A 25,529-nucleotide genomic window follows, 5' to 3' on the forward strand; every position below is an offset into this window, starting at 1 on the left:
CCGACGGGCAATGGAGAATTACCATACATAGCAATGATCCATTATACGGTGCGATCAATCCATACTTACGTGTCTGCACCATAGTAACCACTGATGCACTAGTCGCTGGCGGCCATGATGCTCGGCTTCGAGCGGCTGATGAAGCCTGATGTGGCCGAGGAACTGGGTCTCGGGGAAGTGATGGACAAGTACTGCACGATCATGCTGCCGGAGGGTAAGACCCAGGAGGAGGTCCTGGTGGACATGATCCTCGGCTTCCGAGCAGCGGATGTCGCTCAACCGCCGCAGCCGGAGACATCCTCGCTGCACGCCGAGCACTCTGGTGAACCAGGTAACTGACCAATTCTCTCCGGCCTTTCCGGATATTCATGCCACAACAGAGGGGCAGGTCGGTGCTTGGATGGAAGATCCGCCTCAAGTCCGGGATCAAATCGAAGATGCGCTCGATGACATCACGACCGAGCAGGCCAAAATCCAAGAGATGGTCGCCGAGCAATTGAAGGCCGCCCAACAGCAACTCCAGCATCTTGATGGCCGGCTGCATGTGGAGAAGCTCCGGGTAGGTTTTACACAGCACATTCACATTACATGGGACTTATACAATAAAAACTAGGACGAAGTGAGAGCTCACACCGACCGCATCCACCTCCCTGTGCTCCCAAAAATACCCGAGCCAGGTGTGATCTCACCGGAGAACATGCCCCCAAACGTGCCAGTCCAAGCCCTGAATTGGTTGGACAGTCTCGGCGAATCGATGGCCGGCATGGATCTATACATCCAGGCAGAGGTGGATTACTGGCGGGCGGTGGACCGAGTGAAGGCGGCCGAGTTAGCGGTCTTGCAGCCAGGAGAAGCGCCGAGTGCCGCGGCGGGCTCTTCGCCACCCCGTCCTGTCTCAGAGTCGCATGATGGATAGTCGGGATGTCCCATTAGTGTACAGTCGTGTTGGCACCGGTATTTACATCTCGTGATATGACAGGGAAGGCTTTGATGTTCTTATGTGCACCGGCCGGCCGAATCAAACACCGGCAGAACGATTGGGCAGCAAGGCAGCTGGCTAGGCCAGACTGTCTGCTATACCTGTACAGTTATTGTGAAGATGAAACCGCCGAGCACATCAACAGTTCCATATATATTGTAAACACAGTGTAAGGTTATACAGCTACTCCGAGTCCATCCGCCAATCCGCCGGGGGAGCGTTTGTCCATGCATGTACCGCCTCACGCATATAGTAAGATAAGCACAAGCGCTCCTGGGTCGATTGCCGTACGGCATGAGGTATGCGACAGCCAGAAAATACCTCCATAGTGCCACTGTAGTATGGCATCTTCATTCCCAAAGTAGGATACTCCATATGCAAGGTCTTGTCTCCGCCGAGCGTGAGAATCATATCGTACCAGTGCTTCGCCGAGAGTACGTCTCGGTGAAGTGGACTGGCCCGGTTGGCAATCACCGATAAGGCGTTGAATGGCGTGTTCCATATCTCGGCGACGCTAGCGCGGTCCGGGTCGTTGCGCAGTGCATTGATCGACGCCACGCCACTTGCATAGAGGTCCGGATGGAGTATCTCGAGCATCGCCGAGAGGATGATATGGGGGTGCTCCATCGCCGAGAGCCACGGTCGGGCGAGCGAGGTCGGTTCCCTCAGCAGCCGCGATACCTGGGGTGGACCTGTAGTACCCTGTTGCGGATTAATACAACATATGATGATCAGTACGCCATGGATGCCCACCGTATGACCCTGCTGAAACCAGCCGGGCGAGGCAGACAAGCACGACGGCGGGAAGATTGGACATTCATCCGCATTGCGGTAGTTGTTGATATCTTGTCTCCACTTCTCGGTGGTGGTAGGGGGGTAGCGGAGGAACAGCGGTTCCAGTTGACCTGCGGTGTCCCATATGAACTGCTGCTTGATTGTTAACAACCAGTGTGATGTCTGCCGGGCGATCTCGCATACCTGGTAGTACGGTGTGATTACGCCGGGGAGATGCCACAAAAGAATCCGGCCGGCGCTATCCTCGATGGTCGCAGGCTCCTTGCACGCCTCGTACTGTACGTTCTCGGCTTCTTCATCGCTCGGTGTTGTCATCGGATAAGTCAATGCGTCCCATTCAACGCTCCCTCCAAGTGGAGTGTTAGCCAAGCTTACGATTGCGGTCAATGGAAGCTCACTTCGGTTACAATAAGCCTGAGCTAACATCTTGCCAGCATTCGTCGCCTGGCGTATCATATACACATCCAGGAAGAGACCTGGAAGTGGCTCGGGCTTCATCGCCTGGCCCTCCTGCATGCGAGACAGCCAGTGTAAATATGTCCCCTTCAGGTAGGAACGAAATTGGGTGCTGATCTGTGCGGTAGTCATGTTGGAGAGTGGGGGGGGGGATTGGAGAAGAGTTGCGCAACAAGTTTGCACGATGTGGAGGACCTGATGGGCAACATGTGGTGACCATGTGTTTGCCTCATGTTTGTAGGCATGTGATGTTGTCAGTGCTCAAGTGACCCCGGCTAGGTGCTGGTTCATGCATGCGCCATCTCATGTGATGTCACGTTGTCTGGATGATTGCCCTTAACAATTCTGGTGCCGATTTGGCCGGCAGGATCATTGATATGAGCCCCGGCCGGACCGTAGGAAGCCTATTTCTTTTGAGGCCTCCGGCCGGAACGTTGACCTGGTTGCCGGCCGGAACGCTGGGTCTGTGTCCGGCCGGACCGTAGGAAGCCTATTTTTTCGAGGCCTCCGGCCGGGACGTTGACCTGGTTGCCGGCCGGAACGCTGGGTCTGTGTCCGGCCGGACCGTAGGAAGCCTATTTTTTTCGAGGCCTCCGGCCGGGACGTTGACCTGGTTGCCGGCCGGAACGCTGGGTCTGTGTCCGGCCGGACCGTAGGAAGCCTATTTTTTTCGAGGCCTCCGGCCGGGTCGTTGACAAGGGGTCCGGCCGGAACGCTGGGTCTGTGTCCGGCCGGACCGTAGGAAGCCTATTTTTTTCGAGGCCTCCGGCCGGGTCGTTGACAAGGGGTCCGGCCGGAACGCTGGGTCTGTGTCCGGCCGGACCGTAGAAAGCCTATTTTTTTCGAGGCCTCCGGCCGGGTCGTTCGCCTGAGGTCCGGCCGGAACGTTACACCACAGGCCGGCCGGACCATTCCTAACCACCACCCTCCCTCCGGCCGGTTCGTTGCTGCCGGCGGCCGCTCCGAACGGTGGACCCGGAGTGCTCCGGCCGAGCCCGGGTCCACCGTTACAAACGGGCCAAATGCACTCCGGGTGGACCGTTCGAAACGTGATTTCCCACTCATTAGGCTCGGTGAAGGCGAGCCAGACGAAGAGTTGGATCAGCTGATGGCCAGTGAGATCGAAGGAGAGGGCGGAAAGAAGCGTACGAGCCCCACGAAAGGAACGGAGAAGGGGCGACAAGGTATGGGGCTATGGTCTTATCGGTTGCTGACTAGTCTGATACGGCATCAGCAGGCTCGAAGAGGAAGAATAACCCGTCGTCTGAAGATGATGCCAGCGACAATGGCAAGAGCTCGAAGCAGGTCAAGAAGAGAGCGAAGGTGCAGCATCCGGCCAAGGAGACAGCGGGGTCGTCGAGCAATAAGCCGGCTGATGACGAGGAGTCCGTCAAATCCGGTGAGTAAAGAAACTATATTTGTTCTCTGTTATCAACGACAGGTGGTTGCTTTGAAATGGCATCTGAGCAATCCGTACCAGTGGTTGTAATGTCACCTCGACACCAAAAGCGTGCAGGAAGTGCTCCGAGGGAGGAGACCGAGCTTACAGCTCGGCTCGGTGAGTCGCCCGTCCCTTCGACAAACAGAATGATTGTATTCAATTTACTACAAACAGGTGCGGGTGCGAAGGGTGCAAGGCCAACGCGGCGTGTGGCGCACAGCTCCGAAGATGACGACGGTGTTGACATGGAAGGTGTGGACAAGGAAGGAGCTGAACGGAGCGACCAATCCGACGGTAAGTTAGCAATTGTGGTGCAATGTGATGCTGAGTTCAACTAACTGTATAGGAGGCTCAACCGTGCCCCAGAGGCGCAAGCAGAGGACGGCCAAGGAGCGCGACACCAAAGGCACGCGCAAAACCAAGGCAACGGCGCTGCACAAGGAAACACTGGTGGTGGAGGAGGAATCTGACGAGGATGACTCGTTCGTACCAGAGGGTAGCCACAGCGAGCCTGAGGACAGTGATGGCGAGGAGCTGGAGGCTGAGGACAACGACGACGTACGCAAGATCTCAAAGTTGAGCCACAATCTGACGTGTTCTACAGATCATTGTGAAGTCCGAGCCGGAGGAGAAGAAGGTGAAGGCGAAGGGCAAGGCGAAGGGCAAGGCGAACAAGACGAAGGGCAAGGGGAAGGCCAAAGCGGCTGGAAAGGCTGGAGCCAACAAGGATGCCCCTGGGGACGACGATGATCCCCTTGCTGAGCCCATGATCAAGGCGTTGCTGCAGCGGGCTGTGCAAGAGTTCCGCCTTCACCTTGCGCTGGAGAACGCGTGGCCCCGCAACAAGGGAGGCCGCATCAAGAAGGACGAGGTCCCCGCTGATATCATCATGGCCATCAAGAAGAAGTACAAGGTGTTCAGAATGCCCGACTTCAAGGAGATGTTCGACGCTCGGTGGGACAACCAAGATGTTCAGGACGACATGACTGGCTACGTACGTTGCCAGTTTACTGTCCTCTCATGGCTCTTGACCGCTATGTCCATCAGGTCTACAGGATTGCTTCTCAGTTTTGTCAAGAGGTGAAGCAGAAGGCAAAGAGAGCAGTGGAGAGGGCTTTCCTCAACTTCAAGGTGTCAGACTTGGGGCCCAACGGTGAGAGGCTGAACTCGGTTGGCCGCGCAGAGAAGTTGCACAGGGCAACGGAGGCCCGCGTGAAGTTCCTGCGCGAGAAGAACATCTTCCACTACGGGGATGTGGACATGAGGGACCCGGACACTGATCCCGGTGTAAGTATTCTTCATAGGTTTTGCATGTTTGGGCGGATGATGACAATGTGCGCCAGGAATGGACGTACGCAGAGCACATGCCGTTCCACAACAACATCATTGGCGATGTGATTGCCCGCCAGTGGTGGCTGGGTCACAACCCCGAGGCATTGCGCGCGAGGAACCGTGACCGCTTTGACCTTAGCAAGCCTCTGCCGAGCAACCTCATAGCTCTGGCTTGCAGTGCGGTGAGTGGTTCTCAATGTGCATTGGGTGCCTCAGCTCATGCCCTATTAGGTCATGGTAGCGCTGGATGAGATTGCGAGGGGCGTCACCATCAACTTCGACGCAAAGAGCTACGCGCCAGAGTAAGTCCGTTGCTGCCATCTCGTTCAATGGGCTGACTGTCGGGCTGTAGGCACGATAAGGTCCAGGCTCAGATCGACAAGTACCAGAAGATGGCGAGCCCCAATCTTGCAGACAAGTACGAGGGTGCGGCGGCGTTTGTCAAGTCGATGAACGACACGCTGGCCATGAGCATACGGTGCGCCCTCACGAATTCCTCATACGTTGACTAACTATCTGTTTTGTCTCAGGGCCTCTGCGGGTTTGGGCGATAGCATTGGGGACGGCGGTGTTCAAGGCGCCGAAGATGGAGACGAGGACATGGATGTCAACGTCGTTCTTGGGCCCTGGAAACAGAGACAGCAGGCTGCCGCCGCCGGGCCGTCAAACAATGCTTGAAGGTGTCGTCATTCTGGGATGAAAGGTAAGTGACCAAAATCCTTACAGTGAGAACGCGCACTCAGTTGCTGGCTGGACTCAGGGAACCTGTAGAGAAGTCCGGTGTTGCATGTACAATGGTAGTATTATGTTTCTCCCCGTGTTGTCTTTGTCCGCGCCCTCTTCTGCCGTCTGCCATGCATTTGTACCACTACATTTTCCAGCAGCTTATCTCGTCTGTCTACTCACCAAAGCTGGAAGTAGTGTACACTACATTTGTATTGTTGTCCAAACCCGTATTCACGTATACCACAATTGTATTCAATGATCCCAATAGCTGGAAATGGGTGAAAGCAAGTTAGTTTGAAGCATTTTGAATTGGCTGAATAGCGCGTGAACAACAGTTGTTAAACTGTGTGAATCAAAGAAACAGTGTCCGAACAACGGTCTGTAATGGAACGGACTTTGCTGGGCAGCAATATGAAGCCCTCAAAAAGCTGTATAAATGGACCACAAAGCAGAGTAAACCAACCCGTCACACGTCAAAACTAAGCAGTACATCAATGCCAAAAGCATCTCAAAAGTGCTTTCTACAACAGGCAAAAGCACTCTCAATCAGGGTACTTGTGTTGAGGTCACTTTGGAGCTTGGGATCACTTTGGGGCTCCCAAAGTGCTTATAAGCCGTTGCAAGAGCATATGAAGTGCTTAATGATTTTGGCGGTTTTCCCTGATGTATCATCATGATGTCATAGTGATGTCATCAAGGAACGTGCTGGAACATCCTGGAAAGAACTGGAAGGTAGTGGAATGTTCCGTACAAGTCTAGAACAAATCATGTGCTACAGGTCTGGATCAAGTCTGTAAGAAATGTATGTAATATGTAGCAATGAAGAACATAAGTCCATAACAGGTAAAGGATAAGACCTATCCCGTAGTGTAACACCCAAAATAGTCGAAGTTCAACACAATGGAGGTTGGGTATATCGAGGTGGTGCATCCACCAGTTCTGCGCACATCGGTTCTATGTGGAAGTCCTCTTCCGATGTCGACGACATCGGGGGCGAAGCAATACGTGTCAGTGGTCGGGGTGGAGGAATTCCTTGCAGTCGATGCAAGTGTGCGGGAGGAGTAGGCATACGTCGAGGAGGTGCAATGAGGTCAGAAGGGATAAGACCCTGAAGAACACCATCAGCATCAGTTTCATCATTCGTCTCGTCATAATACGTGCCAATATGCCACTCATCCATGTAGTCCTCTGCGGCTCTGCCTCCTGATAGGTGTCGCACAATTTTGCGCGTGCTCCCGAGCGATATGCGACAGAGAAAGATGCATGCGCACCGAGTCGGTATATACCAGGAAGACAACCTCGTGGTATGGCATAGTACCGAGTCGTTGGGTATGGTGCAGGGGGAAGATGTCAGCGACAATGAGTGGTGCGATAACGAAGGGAATATGGTTCTGGAACATGGTGTTCGTCGACTAACTCGGCGAGGACTCTTGCTCCCCGCTGTGCCACGTTGCGGAGTGTTACGAGGTGCGACTCACTGAGGATATCAGCTGCGACGATTTCCATGAGCCGTCGACCGCGCATCGTCGGTGGTCCTATCTGGGGACATCTAGAGGCCGGGTGGCCCGCAGCCTGTCGTCGACACTTGGGGCAGAAGTACCGGTAACAATCGAGGGCTTGATGACACTCCTTGTTGTTACACCCGAGGAAACAAGGAGTGTTTGCGTCGACAAGTGGTTGAGCTGCCTCTGGAAGACACTCGTCAACACGTGCTTGTCATCCTAAGTATACAAGGTGTTGGTGATGGTCAGTATCGAAGGGTTGACCATTGGCGTGGAGGATGAGCTCAGGAACACGAGTATGTTCCAATGTCTCGAGCGCGGCGGTAAGCGTACCAAAAGCATCTCTTTCATACGCCTCATACTCGGCCAAGATATCCTCCTTCATATGCCTCCTGAGCGTAACCTCGGCTATGGTGTCAAAAGCGGTGACGAGGGCGTCGAGCCCGACTTGCTTTTCCTCGTCCGTCACATGAATCTCAGATTCTCAGCAGGAGGTTGTCCGAGCTGGTCGATTGTGACATCAGGTGTGAGGAACAGGTGTTGCACCATGTTCCAGTTGATGCAGGTATCAGGAGTTTCTTGGTCCTGGAAGAGTCGGTGGGATTCGGTTGATATTGGGATGGGGAGGAGGGGAGAAGGAGTGCGAACAGGCTCTAGTGCATAGCATGGGTGTACCCATGGGTGTCTGAGGGCATACCCATACCCATACCCACATGGGTCACATACCCATGGCATGGGTATGGGTTTTGCATGGGTATCATGGGTACCCTTGGGTATGGGTACCATCATGGGTAGATCTATGTGCAGTTCATGGTACTCATAATTTTGCATGATGGGTAACATGATTGGAAAGATATGGGGTGTGTTGATCAGTATCATACTGGCCAAGTGAGCTCAGACCAGACTCACAACTGGCTTGCCAATTGGATGAATAACCCCACAGAGCTGACACTGGGCCATGGAGATGGATGTGACTAGGGGCTGTTCTCTTTGAACAGTGTCCTGGACAGCCTGCAGTACAATGATGGGGCAGCAAAGCAGGACAGTTTTATGGTGCATATCTACTGCTACCACTTTGAGAACAACCCCACTGACTGCATGGCCAATCACAACATTGAAGTCAGAGTTTCCAGTTTTGCAAGCCAGGACATACATCAACTAGATGGGAGGCATCTACATGAGGGCAGTAGGCTGTTATGCAAGCAATTTATATACATGCAAGAACAATGGAGCAGAGAGGTCAATTGAATGGTCAAAGCAACGTAACATAGGACAAATCCATCCCAGATGTGACAAAGGATTAAAGAACCTGATAAACAGTGACTGTACCTTTATTTCCAGTACATATCACTACTTAGGTGGGGAGACCACAAGATTTGGGGGGTAGCAAGTCTGCATATACAAATGCACATCACAACACAGAGGGGATAGTGATGCCATGGGCAGAGCCTTTTGAAATTCACCATATCCCAATGGATCACCCCAATGTAGCAGGTTTACTGTGGGTCAACATTGAGCAGAAACTCAGGGTAGACAACAATTTAACTGAAACACAGGCAGGATGTGGCATTGTGCAATGAATATGAATAGTCTGCCACATAGACTAGCCTCAGAGAACAGGAGCATATTAGGTTGATTTACTAATCTTCATCACTGAATACTGCCTTATGTCACAGGAGTTTCACCAACATATGATAAATAGGGCTGGGGGATGAACATGACCAGCCCATGATGTGGACATTTTCATTGAGAGCTTAATGCATTGCTACTTAGTAAGTGACACAACTGGGACCATGATTTCTTATGAAGAGCATGATCATAGCCCTACTACATTGCTGAAATCCTGGATTTAGTGAATTAACTAACAATGCATCTATGCTAAATGTGAAACTGGAACTGCAGGTCTAGTGTTCATCTCAAAAGAGCCTTGACACAGTATCCATACTGATCCTTCTTATGCTATCAGGAGTGGCCATGTCACAGATGCCTAGCAAAAGATTAAAGTAAACAGTATCACTGGCTGTCCAACATGGACAATTACATGGTAAGATTCAGTCTGGTCATATTATGTATTTCAGCTCATGAATACATGGCACTGGAGTAGCTATCATTGTGAGTTAGAAAGATGAGGTCAGCATGATGGCACCCACACTGTAATGCACTTGTTGTCATCATTTTGACAACTTCAGCAGTCTATGTATACACAGCACAGACTATCTGACTAGCAGTTACCATATTCTACTGCTGGATTAGCACTGCAGTAGTCCATGGGTCAGATTTTGGCTACCCATACCCATACCCATGCATACCCATACCCATGACCCACATGGGTTATCCATACCCATTCAATGCACTAGTAGCATTCACAGACAAAGCAAGGCGTGCGCGACTCACTTGTACACAAATGAATCAAAGAACAAATTGGATATCTTGAGGTTTCCGCAAAGAGTGTTCTTCGCCTCGCTGGCTGGTAGCATGCAGGTCACCGGCAAGAAGGTTTCCATTGGGAATGGACATCACTTTTGTAGAAGGGCAACAGCACAAATAATAGCATCAGGAAAAACAAATATAACTTGTGAGACTTTCAAGACATCCAAAGGCAACCGAGGTACAAAGACAAGTCAAATTCTTGGTTTACTTGTACGAGGTATACAAGCTCTACCAATGCCTTTTATTACTTGTGTGAGAGACTAAAAGTATGTCTGAGCCGCTGCCCAGATGCCCCATGGATCCAGCTTGAATGTCTTTACCAAGTCTCTCAAGCTCCATGCACAAATGTCTTATTTACTTGTGTTCAAGTATCTTTTACTGTGTGGCTCTCCACCAAGTACATAATTTGTTTAAGCAATCCTTGATTTTTCCTCCCATGCGGGGACTGCAATAAAATCGTATTCGTGCACGCTCCTATAGTTGGTACAACAACAGACAATCTACATACAGCAGAACACAACAGGCTCCAGAACAACGTATAGTAGTACAAGTACAGATGGTACAGCAACGAGAACAAGAGAATGCAACAACAAAAATAGGTCATTCTTACCTCCAAGGACTAGGATGTGGGTATGGTGGTAGTAATGAGTGATCTAAAATGCCTTCAGACGTGTACTTCAGCAGTAAAAATGGCTCTCAAACCCTTGGAGTAGAGACAGTGAAGACGGCAAGCAGAGGCGATCAGGTGTCGGCAGCATCGGGCTCCGGAACAGGTTCGTCACCTGGGCCATGTCAGCTGTAGGGGCCGCGAGAGCGACCAGGTGTGTACATACCCTCACGTTCAAGTTCATCTGCATCGACTTCTTCCTCATCATCGCGGGCCCTCTTGCTCGAGGATGACGCTGGAGCATCGGCATCCGTACGTGCTGTACCACCGATTCAGGTCAGTGATTGCTGTACTACAACATTCCTGTCTGCTTACACTGTGTCTCATTAGTTCTCCCTTTTGACGACGACAGTTTGCCGCTAGAGGAGGGCTTCGTAGTACCGGACGACGTAGGCTTGCCACTAGACGAGGGCTTGGCGGCAGTACTCGAGGACACCCGGCCTGCGTTAGACGATGACTGGGTGGTGGGTGCGTCGAGCACCATGTCCTGAAGCTTGTTCCACTTCACGAAGTCCTCACTGTCGTCCTGGTCGGAATCTTCCTGATCACCGCCCTCAATTCGGGCACTGCCAGACTTAATTCAGTAAGTAGCTTAGGTCTTGAATGTGCACTTACCTGACGCGCCTCCACAACTGCTTCTTCATGTCAGCGTAGTAGTCAGGCGCATTTCTCTTCGTAGCTTCGAGGATGGACATGAGATCGTCCCACCTAGTGAAAATTCAATGGTCAATGTTGCATAAAGGTGCGGAGAACTACTTACTTCGGTGCGAAATGCTTGTTCGTGAACGCGACGGGGTTCCCGAACGCTATCTCGCTCAATGCTGCTTCAATCTGAAGCAAGATTTCAATATTGAGAAGACCTGCGATACATCCAAGACTCACCGAGTTGCAGACCAATGCAATGAGGTTATCTGTGACCTCGCTGAAGCGGTCAACGGCCATGCTGGCACCCTAACCCGGGAACCACTGCTGCACGATGATCTCAGAAATCGCCGGATGCCTGAACAGACGCTCTGACTTGACAGAGCATTTCTAGCCGTCAAGATTAGCAGATATCTTGATGCAACAACGCGCCGCAAACACGTCTAGCCAGATAGTACGTACCTCTTTGTCCAGTTTATCCTTGGTGTTCCAGGCAATCTTCATGTCACCGAACACAAAGTTCGGGATCTCACGCTTGCTGCCTTTGACCTTCATCGGGTGAGTTTTGAGGAGCCACTGGGCGAGCAATACACGTTGCGTGACCGTCAGGTTGCTCAGCCCGTACGAGTGTTCTACCACGCTCTTGCCTTTCTTCTTTACCTCGTTCCGGAACTGAGCCGCCACATTCCAGATCTGCTGAGAATGAAGGCAAGTCATAATGTTCACACCAACGTCCATCACTTACCACTGTGTGTACATTTCTCCTCGTAATGTCTCCCTCCTTTCCCTTCGCTTCCTTCAGATCGGTGTATGCGGTCCTCATAGTCTTCACCCTTTTACCGTCCTTGTCACACATATCACAAGCGTCCTTCAGGGCGAGGACAACGAGGCCCATGTTGTCCTGCAGCCGGGAACTGGGCGCGGCTTTGTAGCTGGTCCATGCCATCTCGAGTGTGAGACGAAGGCGGAGGAAGCTCTGAGCAGCGGCGACAATGGGACGGACATAGATGGGCAGGTCTGAGGACCTGATGCGCACATGAACCACTACTGAGCCCTTGCCTCTGGGCTTCTTCTTTGCTCCCTTCTGAGCAATCTCCTACATACTGTATTAGTAGTACCGCACCACATCAAATGCAAGCAACACTTACCATGACATCGTCTGAGTCGGACGCATGATCTGGGTCGTCCGAGTCGTCACCGCCCGTGCCCTTCATCCGGATCCCGGAGCTCCTGTCATTGTCCGAAGATTCAAGCTCATTGACCTTATCGTCATCTTGGTCTTCGTCCGAACTGGAGACGACCGTCTTGCTCTTTGCTGCCTTATTTTTCTGTGACGGGGACTGACGAATATGTCAGGCTGTCAAGTTCGCAGAACATATGATACTCACCTTGTCTACCCTGATCTCCACATAGGCCTTCTTCCCGCCACGCACATCCTTCCTCTTCTCGCTCTGCTTGTCCATCTCCCCTCACCTCGTCCTATCCTCCTCTTCCGATTCCCGAGCAAACAGACGCATGTTCCTCTTCAGAAACCTCCCGCGGGCTCTCGACTACCACCGACTTCTTGGATGGAGGCTTGTCTTTAGCCTTGCCCTTCGCTAGAGCATACAAAAAGACATTAGCCATGATCTGAACCCGTAGTTTACAATGTAACTTACCGCCGAGAGTCTGTGCGATACGCTGCTCCGCCTCAGTCAACAATGTGTTTCCCTTCCCTGAGTCCTGCTCGGCCTTCTTGTACCGCCCGTAAGCTGGCTTCGGTTTAGCTCAATTGATATGTCAGTGTCGGACCGTCTGAACTAATGAATTTGCACGTAAGCCGAGCAGGGGGAGAAGGGCTCTCCATTCGTATGTCCCGCTCGCTACCACCGTCTGGCTCGCTTCCTTCATCACCCCCGCCCTCGCCATTGGAACCCGCGTTGCCACCGCCCTCACCATCGGAATCCGTAGTGTGTCTTGCTTTCTTACGGGACGGCTCCTCACCTTCAGCGTCTGATCCTTGAACTTCCTCGCGAGTCATAGTCGCCGCCCTCTTGTGCACCCCTGAGTCGGAATAAGGATGTGTTCAGGTGATGTTTTCGAGAGCTGTGCGGACCGTACTCACCAGCCTGACGTTCCTCTTCCTTGTCCTGCTTCTGAACGGACTGTCTCTTGAGCAGCGCCTGGAGTTGCTTCTGCTCCTTTGCAGACAGTAGTGCATAGCATGGGTGTACCCATGGGTGTCTCAGAGCATACCCATACCCATACCCACATGGGTTGCATACCCATGCCATGGGTATGGGTTTTGCATGGGTATTATGAGTACCCATGGGTATGGGTAATGTTATGGGTAGTCCTATGTGCAGTTCATGCTCAATGGCTTGCAAGATATGATGACACTTATTGTGCAGAGGCCAGAATATCAATCAGGCACTGTACAGTTGGTGAATTCTCATCAAAAATTGATGCTATGTGCAAGACCAAGGATGAGCACCCCTCAGACCAGTTCACTGACTGTGTGGTCAATCACAACAGTGGGAGTTTCCAGTTTTTGTCCCACATACATGCAAGAACAATAGAAAGATGAGTGGGTATGGGAGGGGTCAAAGCAAGGTTTGGTGTATCAAAGTCAAACATAGCAATACACAGGGGTGTACCTTTTTCCAAGTTGTAGACTTGTAGTGTTGTTGCATGTCATGCTCACTTGTTAAACTGCAATAGAATGGGCAAGTGTGTTGCCTGAAGTAAGAACTGAAGGGCAGGTAATACAGGATAGGCAAAGATGAACAACTGACAAAAAGGGAAAACAATGTAAACAAGGCACAAAGATCATGGAAGCAAGGTATGTATTACAACTCATAACTCTGGTGGTTACACAAGTGTGTCATAACAGTACAAATAGCTACACAGACCCACAAGAACTGAGGAATGAAACTAGCAAGGTTGTATACATCCATAGATCTTACATATTTTACCAAATATGAACAGTGAGGCAATGGGCAGAGCCTTATAACATGTGCTGTTTACATATAGCAGTATCACAGGTCAACAGTCAGCAGATAAATATACCTCAGACTCAACAACTACACAACTGAATCACAGGAAAGATGTAGCAGTGCTCCATCAATACCAGCAGTGTCTTTCACATATAACAGCCTGTGAGAAGAGAGTCATATCAGGATTATTAAGCAATATCATCACAGGATCCCCACATTTCATTACTTTTTCACCAATATAGCATCAATAAGGAGCAAGGCCTGTCAATGACTATGCCAAAAGGCAGTTTCATTGAGCTTAGCTTGCCAATTGTTAAGTGGTGCATATAGGCCCTATGTTGAGAAGGTTTGTCATCTGAGTGGTCATGTGGCCGCTGTCAATACCATTCCATGAGCACCTTGAATTTATTGAATTGACCAACAAGGCATGAACACTACCTCATAGGTATGTACTGCTGGTGCGACAAGCATATAGGCCCATCTCAAAGTGTTTGTGACATAGCAATGATGCTGATTTCTTTTCCATCAGGATCCCTTGTCACAGGTGACCAACTAAGCATTACACAGTATTACCAGCTGTCTAACAAGGACAGCTTTAAAGTAAGTAGGATTCAGTATGGTCACATTGTTTGGTAGAGCATTCCAGCTACACCATACTGACAAACACATGGCACTGCAGTAATCATTGTGCATTGAAAAGGTTAGTTGAGCTTTCTCCTAATTCTTCATTTGAGCCACAACAGCACATACACTGCAATGCACATTAGATATTTCATTTGCTTATTTGATGGCCTCAGCAATCTGTGTGTTTGATTATAGCATATCAATATTGGCAAAAGCCATGTCATGCATGGTCAATGAGTCTTGAGGGAAAAATGACTGGTGACTTTACCATACTGCCACTATTGCAAAATACTCTCAAGCAAGCTTCAGAATGGTGACACCCTAAATGCTAGCATACTATGAGAGTGACACAACACTGAATACCTGGCTAGGAATTAACATTGATTACTGCCAGTGGATAAGCACTGCAGAAGTCCATGGGTTTCATGGGTACATGGGTCAGATTTTGGCTACCCATACCCATACCCATGCATACCCATACCCATGACCCACATGGGTTACTCATACCCATGCAATGCACTAGCAGACAGAGGCGCCTCGCCACCCGACACTTTGCTGGATTCTTGCTGCTTGGCTGACTTGTTGCTCTTTCAAGCTTGAGATCCCGACACCTTCGTGCTCGGCTGAGCGGTGAGCTTCTTAGCGGTGGAGCGAGTGCGTGGAGACATGGTGCCAGCCCTAGTCAGAGATCAGAGAGGTAGCCAGCACAGAGAATAGAGGTAGTAGGGAAAGTGAAAGTCGTGAAGTCACGACACGGCGTGGAACAAACTGGCGCTGAGTTGCGGAAAGCTATTCCGCAAGGAGTTCCGCACAAAGGTCACGGGAATAAAATGTCGGACACACAAGACCAGCATGTCTTTAACTGAACAGAATGCATCAGATTCTAGGGACCGTACATGTCGTTTAGCCACTCCAAGCCATTAGTGTTAGATTAGTGGAAATAAGTATTGGAGGCCCAGCCGTTCCTATTGCTCTCTGCCCAATGTAACATCTCCTTGTCCGTATGTAGCACAATTGAGGCCCGCTGTCCCTTGTAATTACGATCCCTGAGGTATGAAGGTATCGTTCTTATGATGGACCACCATGAAACGCCTTAGCGATTCCTCCAGAATGGCAGTTTGTTCCCACAGTGCACGTGACATGCAGCCACCCCGATAAGCAGAGATAAGTAACTGTTAGTATGGGTTGCTTATCTGAGCCTGAAATTTCAGACTCCCAGACGACGTGACTTGCACCAACAGATACAAACAAATGCAGTGGTTAAGCGCTCAGTTATGGATATGAGGCCCATGAAATGCCTTAGCAGTTCCCCCAATAAGGAAACTGGTAAACATATCATGTGACTGGCAGCTTGGTGGGCCATTGCTCCAAGTGCTCACACACTGTAGGGCCTATATAGCCTCAGCCAGTAACAAATCATAGTATACATAGTATGCTACATACTCCATATGGTAATTATGCATCCACTGCTGGCTTTGTCTTGCTCACAGACAAAATCTAGGGATACATACCTGAATGTGTACTTACACTATGATCTTATAGGGTTGTCCAGTACATGAGCAGTTCCAAGAGTGAAGTAGCAGGCTTATATAAGCTCACTGGGGCCACAGCAACCCTCTTACCAGGTTATTGAGAATGCTATCTGATCTGATGTCAAACCCATGCCATATACAGCTTCATTCACATTGCCTGGATCATTTTTAATATTGTCTCAATTTTCCGCTTTTTTCTGAGTCTAAACAAGCTCTCTTAAGCACAGTAACAGTCTACATCACTTACTAAGCGCCCATCAAGCGCCCAGATGCCATTCGGAGGTGCAACCGTGCGGAAATTTGGCATGGTTGCACCTCCAAACGGCACGAGAGGGATGCCGAGCTGCTCTGATTGGTGCAATAGCCCCTTTTCTGCCCTAATCAGGCAGGCTGCCGAGGTTTTGGGCTGAGTTTGAATCTCAGCCACAGGCTCCTTAGTGGCACTGTACCTGCTGTACTGTGGCCTCACTAAAATGCGGAAAATTCCCAAAATAATCTCTGTGATAGGTATGATGTCATAGAGTCTATAGCTGCTGTGACTTGCCCATTACCTTCACTGGTCATGGCACAATTCACAAAACAAAAAACATGCAAATGCCTCTGTGCACATGAGTGCATCCCTTTTCACCTCAAAAGTCTCTCTTTTGAAGCCTATATGCTGCCCACAGATTCTCTGACATCTCAAACCTGCTAAATAGGGTAGCTGACCTTCCTAAAATGGTAATTTTGCTTAACCTGCTCAGTCTGGGCTCAGAAAATGCAGATCAAATCAGGGAATATTATGTGTAATCAGACTCATCTGTATTGCCTTGTATATGAAGGCAATTCATCTTGTATGGAGGCCCCCACAATATATGACTAGTATGACTTGCCCAGTTGTTTGAAATTCAGGAAACAGAGAAACACATGCATGAATGTGTGGCATTTGACTGGGATACACTGATTGAAACCTCATCAACTCTTATAGAGTTTATAGAGATGATAAACTCATTTGATAGCCCATCATTCAAAGGGTTAATCATACATTGGAGGAATGAAGAACAATGGACAACATTTAGAGAATCACAAGTGACTGTGCAGATATGAATGGCTTGTTGTCTCTGAAACACATTGCCTATGACCTGTATAGATATGTGCATAGTTTACAATGCATGGATGTGTCTGGAAGTTGCACAGCACAGCTATTGGTGGGGAAAAATGGTAATAACATGCATGTTTTGATGTCTCAGCACTGAATGACCATATAGGGAATCTTCTCCACTTGTAAATATGCTCAGGGATGCTCCACATATATCCTGGAATATTGTCTGATTAATCCGCATTTTCTTGACCCCAAAACAAGTGAATTGTGCTGCAGTAACAGTGTGCACTTACATCGCTTACTAAGCGCTCGACTAAGCGCCCGTTGCCGAAGCGGAGTCGTCAACAGGCCGGAATTCAGGCCTGTTGACGACTCCGGTCACTCAAAAGGGATTTTGGAGCACTCCCATTGGCTAAAATGCTGACAAATGTTCCCTTTCAAAGTAATCTTTCAGTCTCAGCTTGTCATGCCGAGTTTTTTGATGGCTTCAAGCCACACTAACTGAGCTCTTACTAGAACCCCATTAAATGCAGAGAAATCCCAAAATATTGCTTCTCCATGGAATGCCCCTTGAGTACTGACACAGTGACAAGGGTGCCCAGATTAGGTGTTCTTGTTGTTTTTCACAGAGTACTGACCTTGGCAAGTGATACTGAGGATATAAGCAAATGTTAGTGTGTGTATGATGCTTGTACAAGACAGTTCCACATGTATGGGCTCTGTGAGGTGGAGGATATCAAACATACAAAACTGCCATATATGGTTAGTCCCCTGCCCATTTGGGAAGTTGGCCATGCATGGCCTCTGCAGGACTGGATAAATAGCAGGAAAATACGAGAAAGATTAGATAGTACTATGGATTTGTATCGGGTTGACTGTTGAGGCCATATGGCAGAAAACATATAACAATGCAGAGTTTCCCATGCATAGCCTGATACAAGCCACTCTTTCAATGAGTCTTGGTCCATCTTGTAAGCACCATTATCACCTGGAATTCTCATGGACTGGCAGCTCCAGACAGGATCCCAGGCTATTCTGTTCAGTTCAACTCTTCAATAGGCCCTGCAAAGGCAGGCTATTGGGCTGACTTTGAATGCAAGCCACAAGCTCATTAGTGACAATGTATTTGCTGTGCTATGGTCTCCCAAAAAATCAAAAACAATTGGGAATATTCCCAGTCATGTATATGATGTCAGAGAGGCTGTACATAGTATGCCTTCCCATGGATTCATATAAACATGGCACCCACCATTCACAAAGCAAAATAAAATACATATTCCTCTGTACACACTGGTTCTTTCACTTTGTTTGTGTTTCCTGTGATGCTTGCCAACTCCCTATGGATTGTGTGGCTATATGAGACCTGAATGAAACATGCCATATGTGGTACCTGACCTTCTCAAAATGGAAAGTCCGAGTTATCTGCTGTGTCTGGGCTCAGAAAATGTGGATAAAACAAGGGAATATTCTGTATGAGTCCACTCACCTTGTACTGCTTGCTATAAGTATTGATTGGCTCATGTCTAAACCCTTTGGCAGGCAATGGCATATGCAGAAAATGGTGAACACCTGTGGCACAAAGGCCACAGTTAATGCTGAGTATGTTCATAATATTGGCTCTGTCTCACATGTGAATGGCATAGCTATCAATATTATGGGTTCACAGAGCTTTATGACACTGTACTGATCCTAGAAAGTGATAGAAAGACATTGTACAAGTTGTGTTGTGCATCTACTACTGTTGCTAGAAAGTCTATAGGCTAGCAATGTCATAAAGTAGGGACACCACACATAGGTGATCAAATGCTTTGATGGTCTCTGCAATGCTAGATAAATGGTACGAAATGAGATAAAATCAGCTGACTGTTGTAGGCCAATGCATGACAGTACATCTCAGATGTGCTGATGCAGAGTTCACAGCCTGATGTCAGCAGCTCTATTGTCCCAGTCCAGTATAAGCATGTCTTTGACTGATTGTATCAATATGAAGCAGTGCCAATTATACAGTATGATGGTGCTATGCTTGATTGTTAATTGCTCATATAATTTTTGCCTGCAGCATATCTAATGTCTGTATGCACTACCATCATCCTATTCTCATGCAATGGCCCTTGGTATGTGAAGATAGAATAGGCAGCTCTTGGCTTGTTCATATGGGCAAAAATGTATTGACAGTGCTGTCTGTTTGTGCAATGTCTACTATCACTCATATTGCAGTGTATGCTGTGATTTCTTCCTGATTGGGCTCAGAAGAAGTCATGGTTGCCATGGAAATAATGCAGACTTGCATTGCTTACTAAGCAACAGTGAAGAGGCCATATTACAATGGATGTCTGAGCCAATATATGGCTGTCCTTTTATGGATCTCTAGTCAATAATATGACTTTGGGAGTACTCTCATTTGCTGCAGCTGTTTCCTTTTACATGTGATGATGAAATATCAGCTACTCATGTTGGGTCCTTTCATGTTATATGGAAAGTGGAAATATAACACTTTAGACCCAGGTGTGAACATGTGTGATATTTGAACAGCATTGGAAATTTGTGGCACTGTGCCTACCAGTACACCATTTGGCAGTTGATCCTGGGTGGTATCTGCCATGCCCAAGGAATGTCAACATGAAAAATATAGTGTGTAATCCAAATATAGTACCATACATTGTATGTGCATACAAAATAACAAACAGTCAGCCAGAAAATGACACTGGTGATTATCTTGGGAGTATGTCTGAAGATATAAATCCTTGGACTTATGATCAGAGAGCATGACCATTGATAGTAGGCATTACTAGAATACCCAGGAAAGGCCCATGTGCAAGTCTTAGTATGCAGTCTGTTGTTAGGGACAAGGCATTGAAAACCCTTTTTCTACAAGAAATTCCATAGATATGGTCTTTGAATAGGGTAGGCAGCAGGAATTGTTATCACTCCTGGGCTTTGTTATCTTTATTGTAGATCCTTTTAATGGACTTCATTTGGGGTTCACAATGCTTTCTGACCAGATTTCAGTGATCTTTTTTTCCCACATTGTTATTCTTTGTGGCACCTCTTGGTGTATGTTCTGACTGGACTATATCCAAGTTTCTAGTGGTCTCCTTAGACCCCTTGTGAAAGATATTACTGGGGTTCTATTAGCTCAGACTATGTTATCTATTGATATATTATCCCAGCTGGCAGGCAATCTATGAGTGACTAGTGTTCATAAGGCTGTGCTAGTGTTTCAGGACAACATGCAAGTGGTGTGTCATGAATCACAGAGCACATCCTTGATGATCAGTGAGAATTATTGGCACATCTACCCTTGCCTTACAATGAGCCTGTGAGCTTATTGTGCATCTTGAATGGCCTTGGAAAGTGGTGTACTGAGTCTTTTACTATTTTGTAGGTTTCTATGAAGTATCTAAAAGGAGTGGGGCGGCGGTGTCGATGTGGCGCGCGTAACTTGCGTGGTTTTCGCGTATGCTCGCGTGGGTTTCGCGTACGCCCACGAGAAACGCACATGGCGTCCACGTTTGCCGCATGGCCCGCTGATCGTCCGCTCTCTCGGTCGTCCGTTAGGGCACTAAAGCGATCCCAGATCCGGTGCCACAGCCTCAACGATCGCGCGATCTGGGCTATCCGATTACTGCAGCTGCACGACTTGCTTTCTCCCCTCATCCCCAACTCTGTCTGTACCTGCATAGGTGAGTATTTGCATTTTCCCTGAGCATTCCTGTAGTAATAACTGCATTTCACAGTGTCTGCCATGAATCAGGACCAAAATCAGTGAGTAAATAGCCAAATAATCGAAATATGGCTAAATCATGTATATTAGAACCTTCTCTCATGCTCCTGAGCCACAGAGACTCAATGAGAGAGAGAATCAGTGAGTGAGTATAGATGCTGAATTGACTATGGCTAAACAATGCAATTCAGCAATTCCCACATGCCTGAGCAGCAGAGAGAGAACCTGTGAGTTAAAGAAGAAATTATATATTGTAGATGGCTAACAATGCACAGAAATTCACATATTCCTGAGCAACAGAGAGATGATCAGTGAGTAAAGAATTGTTCTATACTATTGTTGGCTCAACTATGCATTGAAGAAACCCTCAGAGAGATAATCAGTGAGTAAAATATTGTTTTAATCTCAAGATGGCTAATGTCTATGTATAACAGACATTCTCCTCACACTCCTGAGCAACAGAGACTCCATGAGAGAGAGGAGGAGCGTAGGGGTCGTCAAATGACTTCCCCCAGTGAGCGCCGTGAGAGGCAGAGAGTAAATCTCTCAGTTAGACAGCCTGAATTTGCTGTGGATCCTCAACCTGGACCACAAGGGCCTGAGCTTGCCCATGCACATGAGCCCCAACTGGGCCATGCTATCCAGCTCAGAGAGGATATGCCTTTAAGAGACAATCAAGGCTATCCATACCCTGCTGGGATATATAATGCTGGACAACCTGGGATGTACAATACTGGGTATAACCCTGGGATGTACAATGCAGGCTATATGCCTCAGAATCTACCACTTGGGTACCAAGCTCCTATGAATTATAATCCTGTACATGCAGGTCCTTCACACCATGAGTATATGCAAGCAAATATGGCTGGGCCCTCAAATTATGGCCATGCACAGGGCAATGTAGCAGGTCCCTCTAACTTGAACATGGGTGTGGCATATGGTCAGAGATTGCCTCCTAGGAGAAATTACCTGCAAGAGGCTGAGTCAAATACAAACAGAAGCCATGCCCAAAGAGTGGCTGATAGACAGAATACAAGGCAATCTGCCAGGGAAGCATCTGTACACAGAGAACCCCATGTGGGATTGGCCAGTCCATAGACAGGCACAGCAGCTACAGGAAGCTGCAGCTCATGAAGAGCTACAGAGACAAAGACAGTCTGAGAGACAAGCCCAGTATGAACAACAGGTTTTTGCCCATCATGAGCTTGAGAGACAAAGAGAGCTTGAGAGACAAAATGCCTACCAACAGGAGGTTGCTGCTCATCATGAGCAAGAGAGGTTGAGACAGCTTGAGAGACAAGCTCAGTATGAACAACAGGCTGCTGCCTATGCTGAACAACAGAGACTGAGACAGGTTGAAATGCAGGCTCAGTCTCAACACAACTTCAGAGCTCATGATGAGCTTCAGTTGCAGAGACAAATTGAGCATGAGGAAGGTGAATTGGAATATGCTGAACAGCAGCAGCATGAAGCCCATGGCTATCAACAACAAGTAGATCATCAACTTGAGGTTGCTCAGCATGAAGTGGATGAACTTCAAGCTCTACAGCAGCTTCCCAAGGGAAGAAGGCCTTACTCAGAGCCTGTTGTGAAACATAGCATTGGGGCCATGAATATTGAATGTCCAAGCTGCAAAGCCCTACACTTCAAAGGAGAGAAATTGACCCATTCCTCTCTAATTCATCCTAAATTTGGCATATGCTGTCTGCAGGGTCAGGTACAGCTTGACCCACCTTCCATACCTCCATTGCCCTTGCAGAGGTTGTTCAATGGTGTAGATAATCGCTCAGCTCACTTCCTGAAAAACATAAGACGTTATAATGCTGCATTTGCATTTACCTCAGTGGCAGTTAATATTGATCAAGCTGTTCTGATGGGATCTGGGCCATACTCTTTCAGAATACATGGGGATCTATACCATCTCATGGGTAGTCTCATGCCTCAGGATGGTGTTTCTCCCAGATATGCACAGCTGTATATCCATGACCCTGCTGAAGCATTGAGTTCAAGGCTTGCAAACAATCCTGAGAATAATAATAGGGATCAGGCTGTCATGGCCTCTGTCATGTCAGATATTCAGGATGCTCTCATGCAAGTCAACCCCCTCATTCCTCTTTATAAGCAAGCATATCAGATCATAAGAGAGAAGCCAGCCAATGAGCAAGTGCATGTTGAGGCCCACATTATCTTAGAGGCTTCTGCAGATAAAAGGAGATAGAGTTGACCATGACCAAAGACTGCTGTACGCAGATCAAGTCCAACATTGACCACTGACTGCCCTTGAGCCTTATTGATAGTCATAGCAAAAGCAAGATGAACAGGGAATTGTCTTCTGCTCAATGGGATTGGCAAATCCTCAGCTGATGGTTCAATGCTAATTCTGGGAATGTAGACTTCCTTGCCACTATGAATGCCACCCAAAATTCGACATTTTAGGACCCTTTGCTTGATGTCCATGAGAATCATTCTTGTCCCATTGCATAGTCCATTTCTGGGATCAAGATTTCTCAAGAGCATGAGAGGACACCCTTTCTTTAGCTCAAGCTTAGACAATGGAAGGCCTGACACATTGATAGAGTTGAGATATTCAATAGGATAATGGATGTTCTCATCTCCAATGACTTTGTCTGCAGATGCCAATGTGACTTTCTCCCCTGGGAACTTATCCAAAACAACAGAGTTGATATGATCAACAGCATCATTTTTGGAAGAGAGGATAGTTCTCTGCAGGAAATACTCATCAGGCTTCTCACCCTCACTGAGACCTGGGTATAGAACATTTATCAAGCCATCCAAAGTGTTGGACTGGAGCTTCATGTTCTGAGGCAATTGGATTGTCTTTTGTGGAGACACATTAGGGTAGTTCAGAGTAGCCGCAATGAAAGTGAAAACAAAAACGAAAGCGGAAGTGCTCGTCACGTGTCGAGTCTCGCGCGGTGACCGTGACCGGACGCGTCTCGGTGCCACATACTGCTCGCTGTCTCGCATTCTGTGCTGTATCCTCCGTTCTTGTCGCGTTCTTGTCGCATTTCTCATCTCATGCCAGCGAAGCGTGCGCGCGGGCTATCCGACATCCCTGCGGACGGCGCGGGAAAGAAGCCGCGCAATGGTGATGCTGCCGAGAACAGGGATGGCGCGTCATGGGGTACCAACAAGAACCCCAATCCGCTGTGTTGGAGGCTGATTGAGCAGCTCGAGAGGAAGGAAAATAGGAAGGTGCTGATTGGCCGCAAAAAAGGCGAGGTATGTCACCATAATTCTGTTTTTGTGTGCTTCCATTCATGCCTGCTGTCAGAAATCGACAGGTGACACGAAGGTCGCCGTGTCGAATGCGATAGCACGCGTTCTTTGGCCAAATCAGGCCGAGAAGGACATCCCGGAGTGGGGGAAGAAGGTTCTCAACAAAATCAATGCGTATGTCACGCTTTCTGTGGCGATCTTATGCCGACTTTGCTGATATGGTTGTATTGGGCCAGGCTGAAGGGGCTGTATGCGAAGAAGGTAAAAGCGATCAAAGTGACGGGTGGCGGGCTCTCGGATAATGAGTCTGGTGATGGGCATGGTGACTCTGATGATGAGGACAGCCCTGAACAACGCCTGCGCTGCTACATCGCGGCAGATGGCCCTGACGAGAGTACCCCCGAGAAGTACAAGAACATCTGGGGTAAGTTTCTATTGTTCTGTACCTATGTTCTGAAGCTATGCTAATGTAATCATTAGAGCGCGTTGAGAAGGAATTTCCGCCATTTCCACGCCTGCACCGCTTGCTTGCGTCGAAAGCGAGCATCAACCCTCCTTCGGTTACGACTGGCATCGGGCCACATGGGCGTAAGACCGCATATTATCAGCCTAAGGATGATGATGCTGAGCATGCGGTACCAGGTGCTGTGTCTGACGAACTCATTGACCCTGTGTTGCGGAACTTACGCTCGTCACCAGATGCAGAGGCGGCGGGTGCAAACGATGGACCGTTCATGCTCGAGGGGCCTGATGCAGAACAACCTGGCCCTCTCGATCAAGAGCCAGCAGCACCTTCTCCCCCAGCAGCAGCCCCGCCTTTGCCGCCTGCATCTGGTGCTCCGACAGCATCCTCGTCAGTGCCCACGAACATTCCGAGTCATGTTAGTCCCGAGAAGTACCAAGATATTGCGAAGAACTTCAAGGCAGCGCCCAAGTCTAGCGGTGGAGTCGGAGATGTGCTCCGTGAGGTCACCCAGTACGTATTTGGATTTTGCTCAATATTCTGCGCTGACTTGCTGTATGAAGCTTGCATACAGAGGACGCGAAGTTGGAGCGATCGCAACGGGCTGCTGACGCTGCAGCCCAACGTGACCGAGAGGAGATCAAGGATTTGCGTGAGGAGATCCGAAGCCTCCGTGCAGAGGCAACTGCGAAGCACGATCGACTCCTCAGGCAGTATACCAACGGTGTGCTTGCTAAGGAGCTCTATCTGCATGAGTCAGATTGGGTTGATAAAGACTTGGATGCAGAGATTGCTGATCTTAAAGAGGAGATCAAAGAGATCAAGGAAAAGCGTAGCTAGAATGATTTCTTCCTCTACTAGTTGATTAATCCCTTCTCCTTCGCTGCCACAATTTCTGCAATTAGTCCCCTTCGCCTCGC

The 25,529-nt window shown here is 48.7% G+C and overlaps 6 protein-coding genes across 6 annotated transcripts; 4 read left to right on the plus strand and 2 right to left on the minus strand.

The window, feature by feature from the left end:
* Nucleotides 1-114: 114 nt before the first annotated feature.
* Nucleotides 115-916, plus strand: B0H18DRAFT_962535 (uncharacterized protein; the record flags this gene model as incomplete). Its single annotated transcript, XM_048043113.1, has 3 exons — nt 115-331; nt 381-559; nt 614-916. 3 exons carry the CDS (start codon nt 115-117, stop codon nt 914-916), a joined length of 699 nt encoding a protein of 232 aa, XP_047884800.1.
* Nucleotides 917-3,338: 2,422 nt separating this feature from the next.
* B0H18DRAFT_1129119 (uncharacterized protein) lies at nt 3,339-5,681 on the plus strand (the record flags this gene model as incomplete). The annotated part of the gene is made up of 11 exons (XM_048035392.1): nt 3,339-3,414; nt 3,468-3,629; nt 3,711-3,788; nt 3,846-3,965; nt 4,018-4,229; nt 4,276-4,665; nt 4,719-4,958; nt 5,015-5,185; nt 5,235-5,305; nt 5,356-5,481; nt 5,534-5,681. The coding sequence occupies 11 exons, from the start codon at nt 3,339-3,341 to the stop codon at nt 5,679-5,681; spliced, it is 1,794 nt and encodes a 597-aa protein (XP_047884801.1).
* A 4,721-nt stretch (nt 5,682-10,402) lies between these two features.
* Nucleotides 10,403-13,279, minus strand: B0H18DRAFT_962538 (uncharacterized protein; the record flags this gene model as incomplete). Its single annotated transcript, XM_048043114.1, has 14 exons — nt 10,403-10,443; nt 10,495-10,587; nt 10,644-10,894; nt 10,944-11,036; nt 11,089-11,159; nt 11,211-11,279; nt 11,433-11,663; nt 11,716-12,066; nt 12,119-12,310; nt 12,359-12,421; nt 12,480-12,568; nt 12,629-12,736; nt 12,762-13,013; nt 13,075-13,279. The coding sequence occupies 14 exons, from the start codon at nt 13,277-13,279 to the stop codon at nt 10,403-10,405; spliced, it is 2,109 nt and encodes a 702-aa protein (XP_047884802.1).
* Nucleotides 13,280-22,044: 8,765 nt separating this feature from the next.
* B0H18DRAFT_1129121 (uncharacterized protein) lies at nt 22,045-22,428 on the minus strand (the record flags this gene model as incomplete). Its single annotated transcript, XM_048035393.1, has 1 exon — nt 22,045-22,428. One exon carries the CDS (start codon nt 22,426-22,428, stop codon nt 22,045-22,047), a length of 384 nt encoding a protein of 127 aa, XP_047884803.1.
* An 87-nt stretch (nt 22,429-22,515) lies between these two features.
* Nucleotides 22,516-23,124, plus strand: B0H18DRAFT_893579 (uncharacterized protein; the record flags this gene model as incomplete). The annotated part of the gene is made up of 1 exon (XM_048041375.1): nt 22,516-23,124. One exon carries the CDS (start codon nt 22,516-22,518, stop codon nt 23,122-23,124), a length of 609 nt encoding a protein of 202 aa, XP_047884804.1.
* An 821-nt stretch (nt 23,125-23,945) lies between these two features.
* On the plus strand, nt 23,946-25,449 carry B0H18DRAFT_1129122 (uncharacterized protein; the record flags this gene model as incomplete). The annotated part of the gene is made up of 5 exons (XM_048035394.1): nt 23,946-24,149; nt 24,202-24,320; nt 24,383-24,570; nt 24,627-25,122; nt 25,173-25,449. 5 exons carry the CDS (start codon nt 23,946-23,948, stop codon nt 25,447-25,449), a joined length of 1,284 nt encoding a protein of 427 aa, XP_047884805.1.
* Between the last annotated feature and the right edge of the window lie 80 nt (nt 25,450-25,529).

This window comes from Fomitopsis serialis (assembly GCF_022376445.1).
Source record: "Fomitopsis serialis strain Sig1Antser10 chromosome Unknown B0H18scaffold_367, whole genome shotgun sequence".
Classification (NCBI taxonomy): domain Eukaryota; kingdom Fungi; phylum Basidiomycota; class Agaricomycetes; order Polyporales; family Fomitopsidaceae; genus Fomitopsis; species Fomitopsis serialis.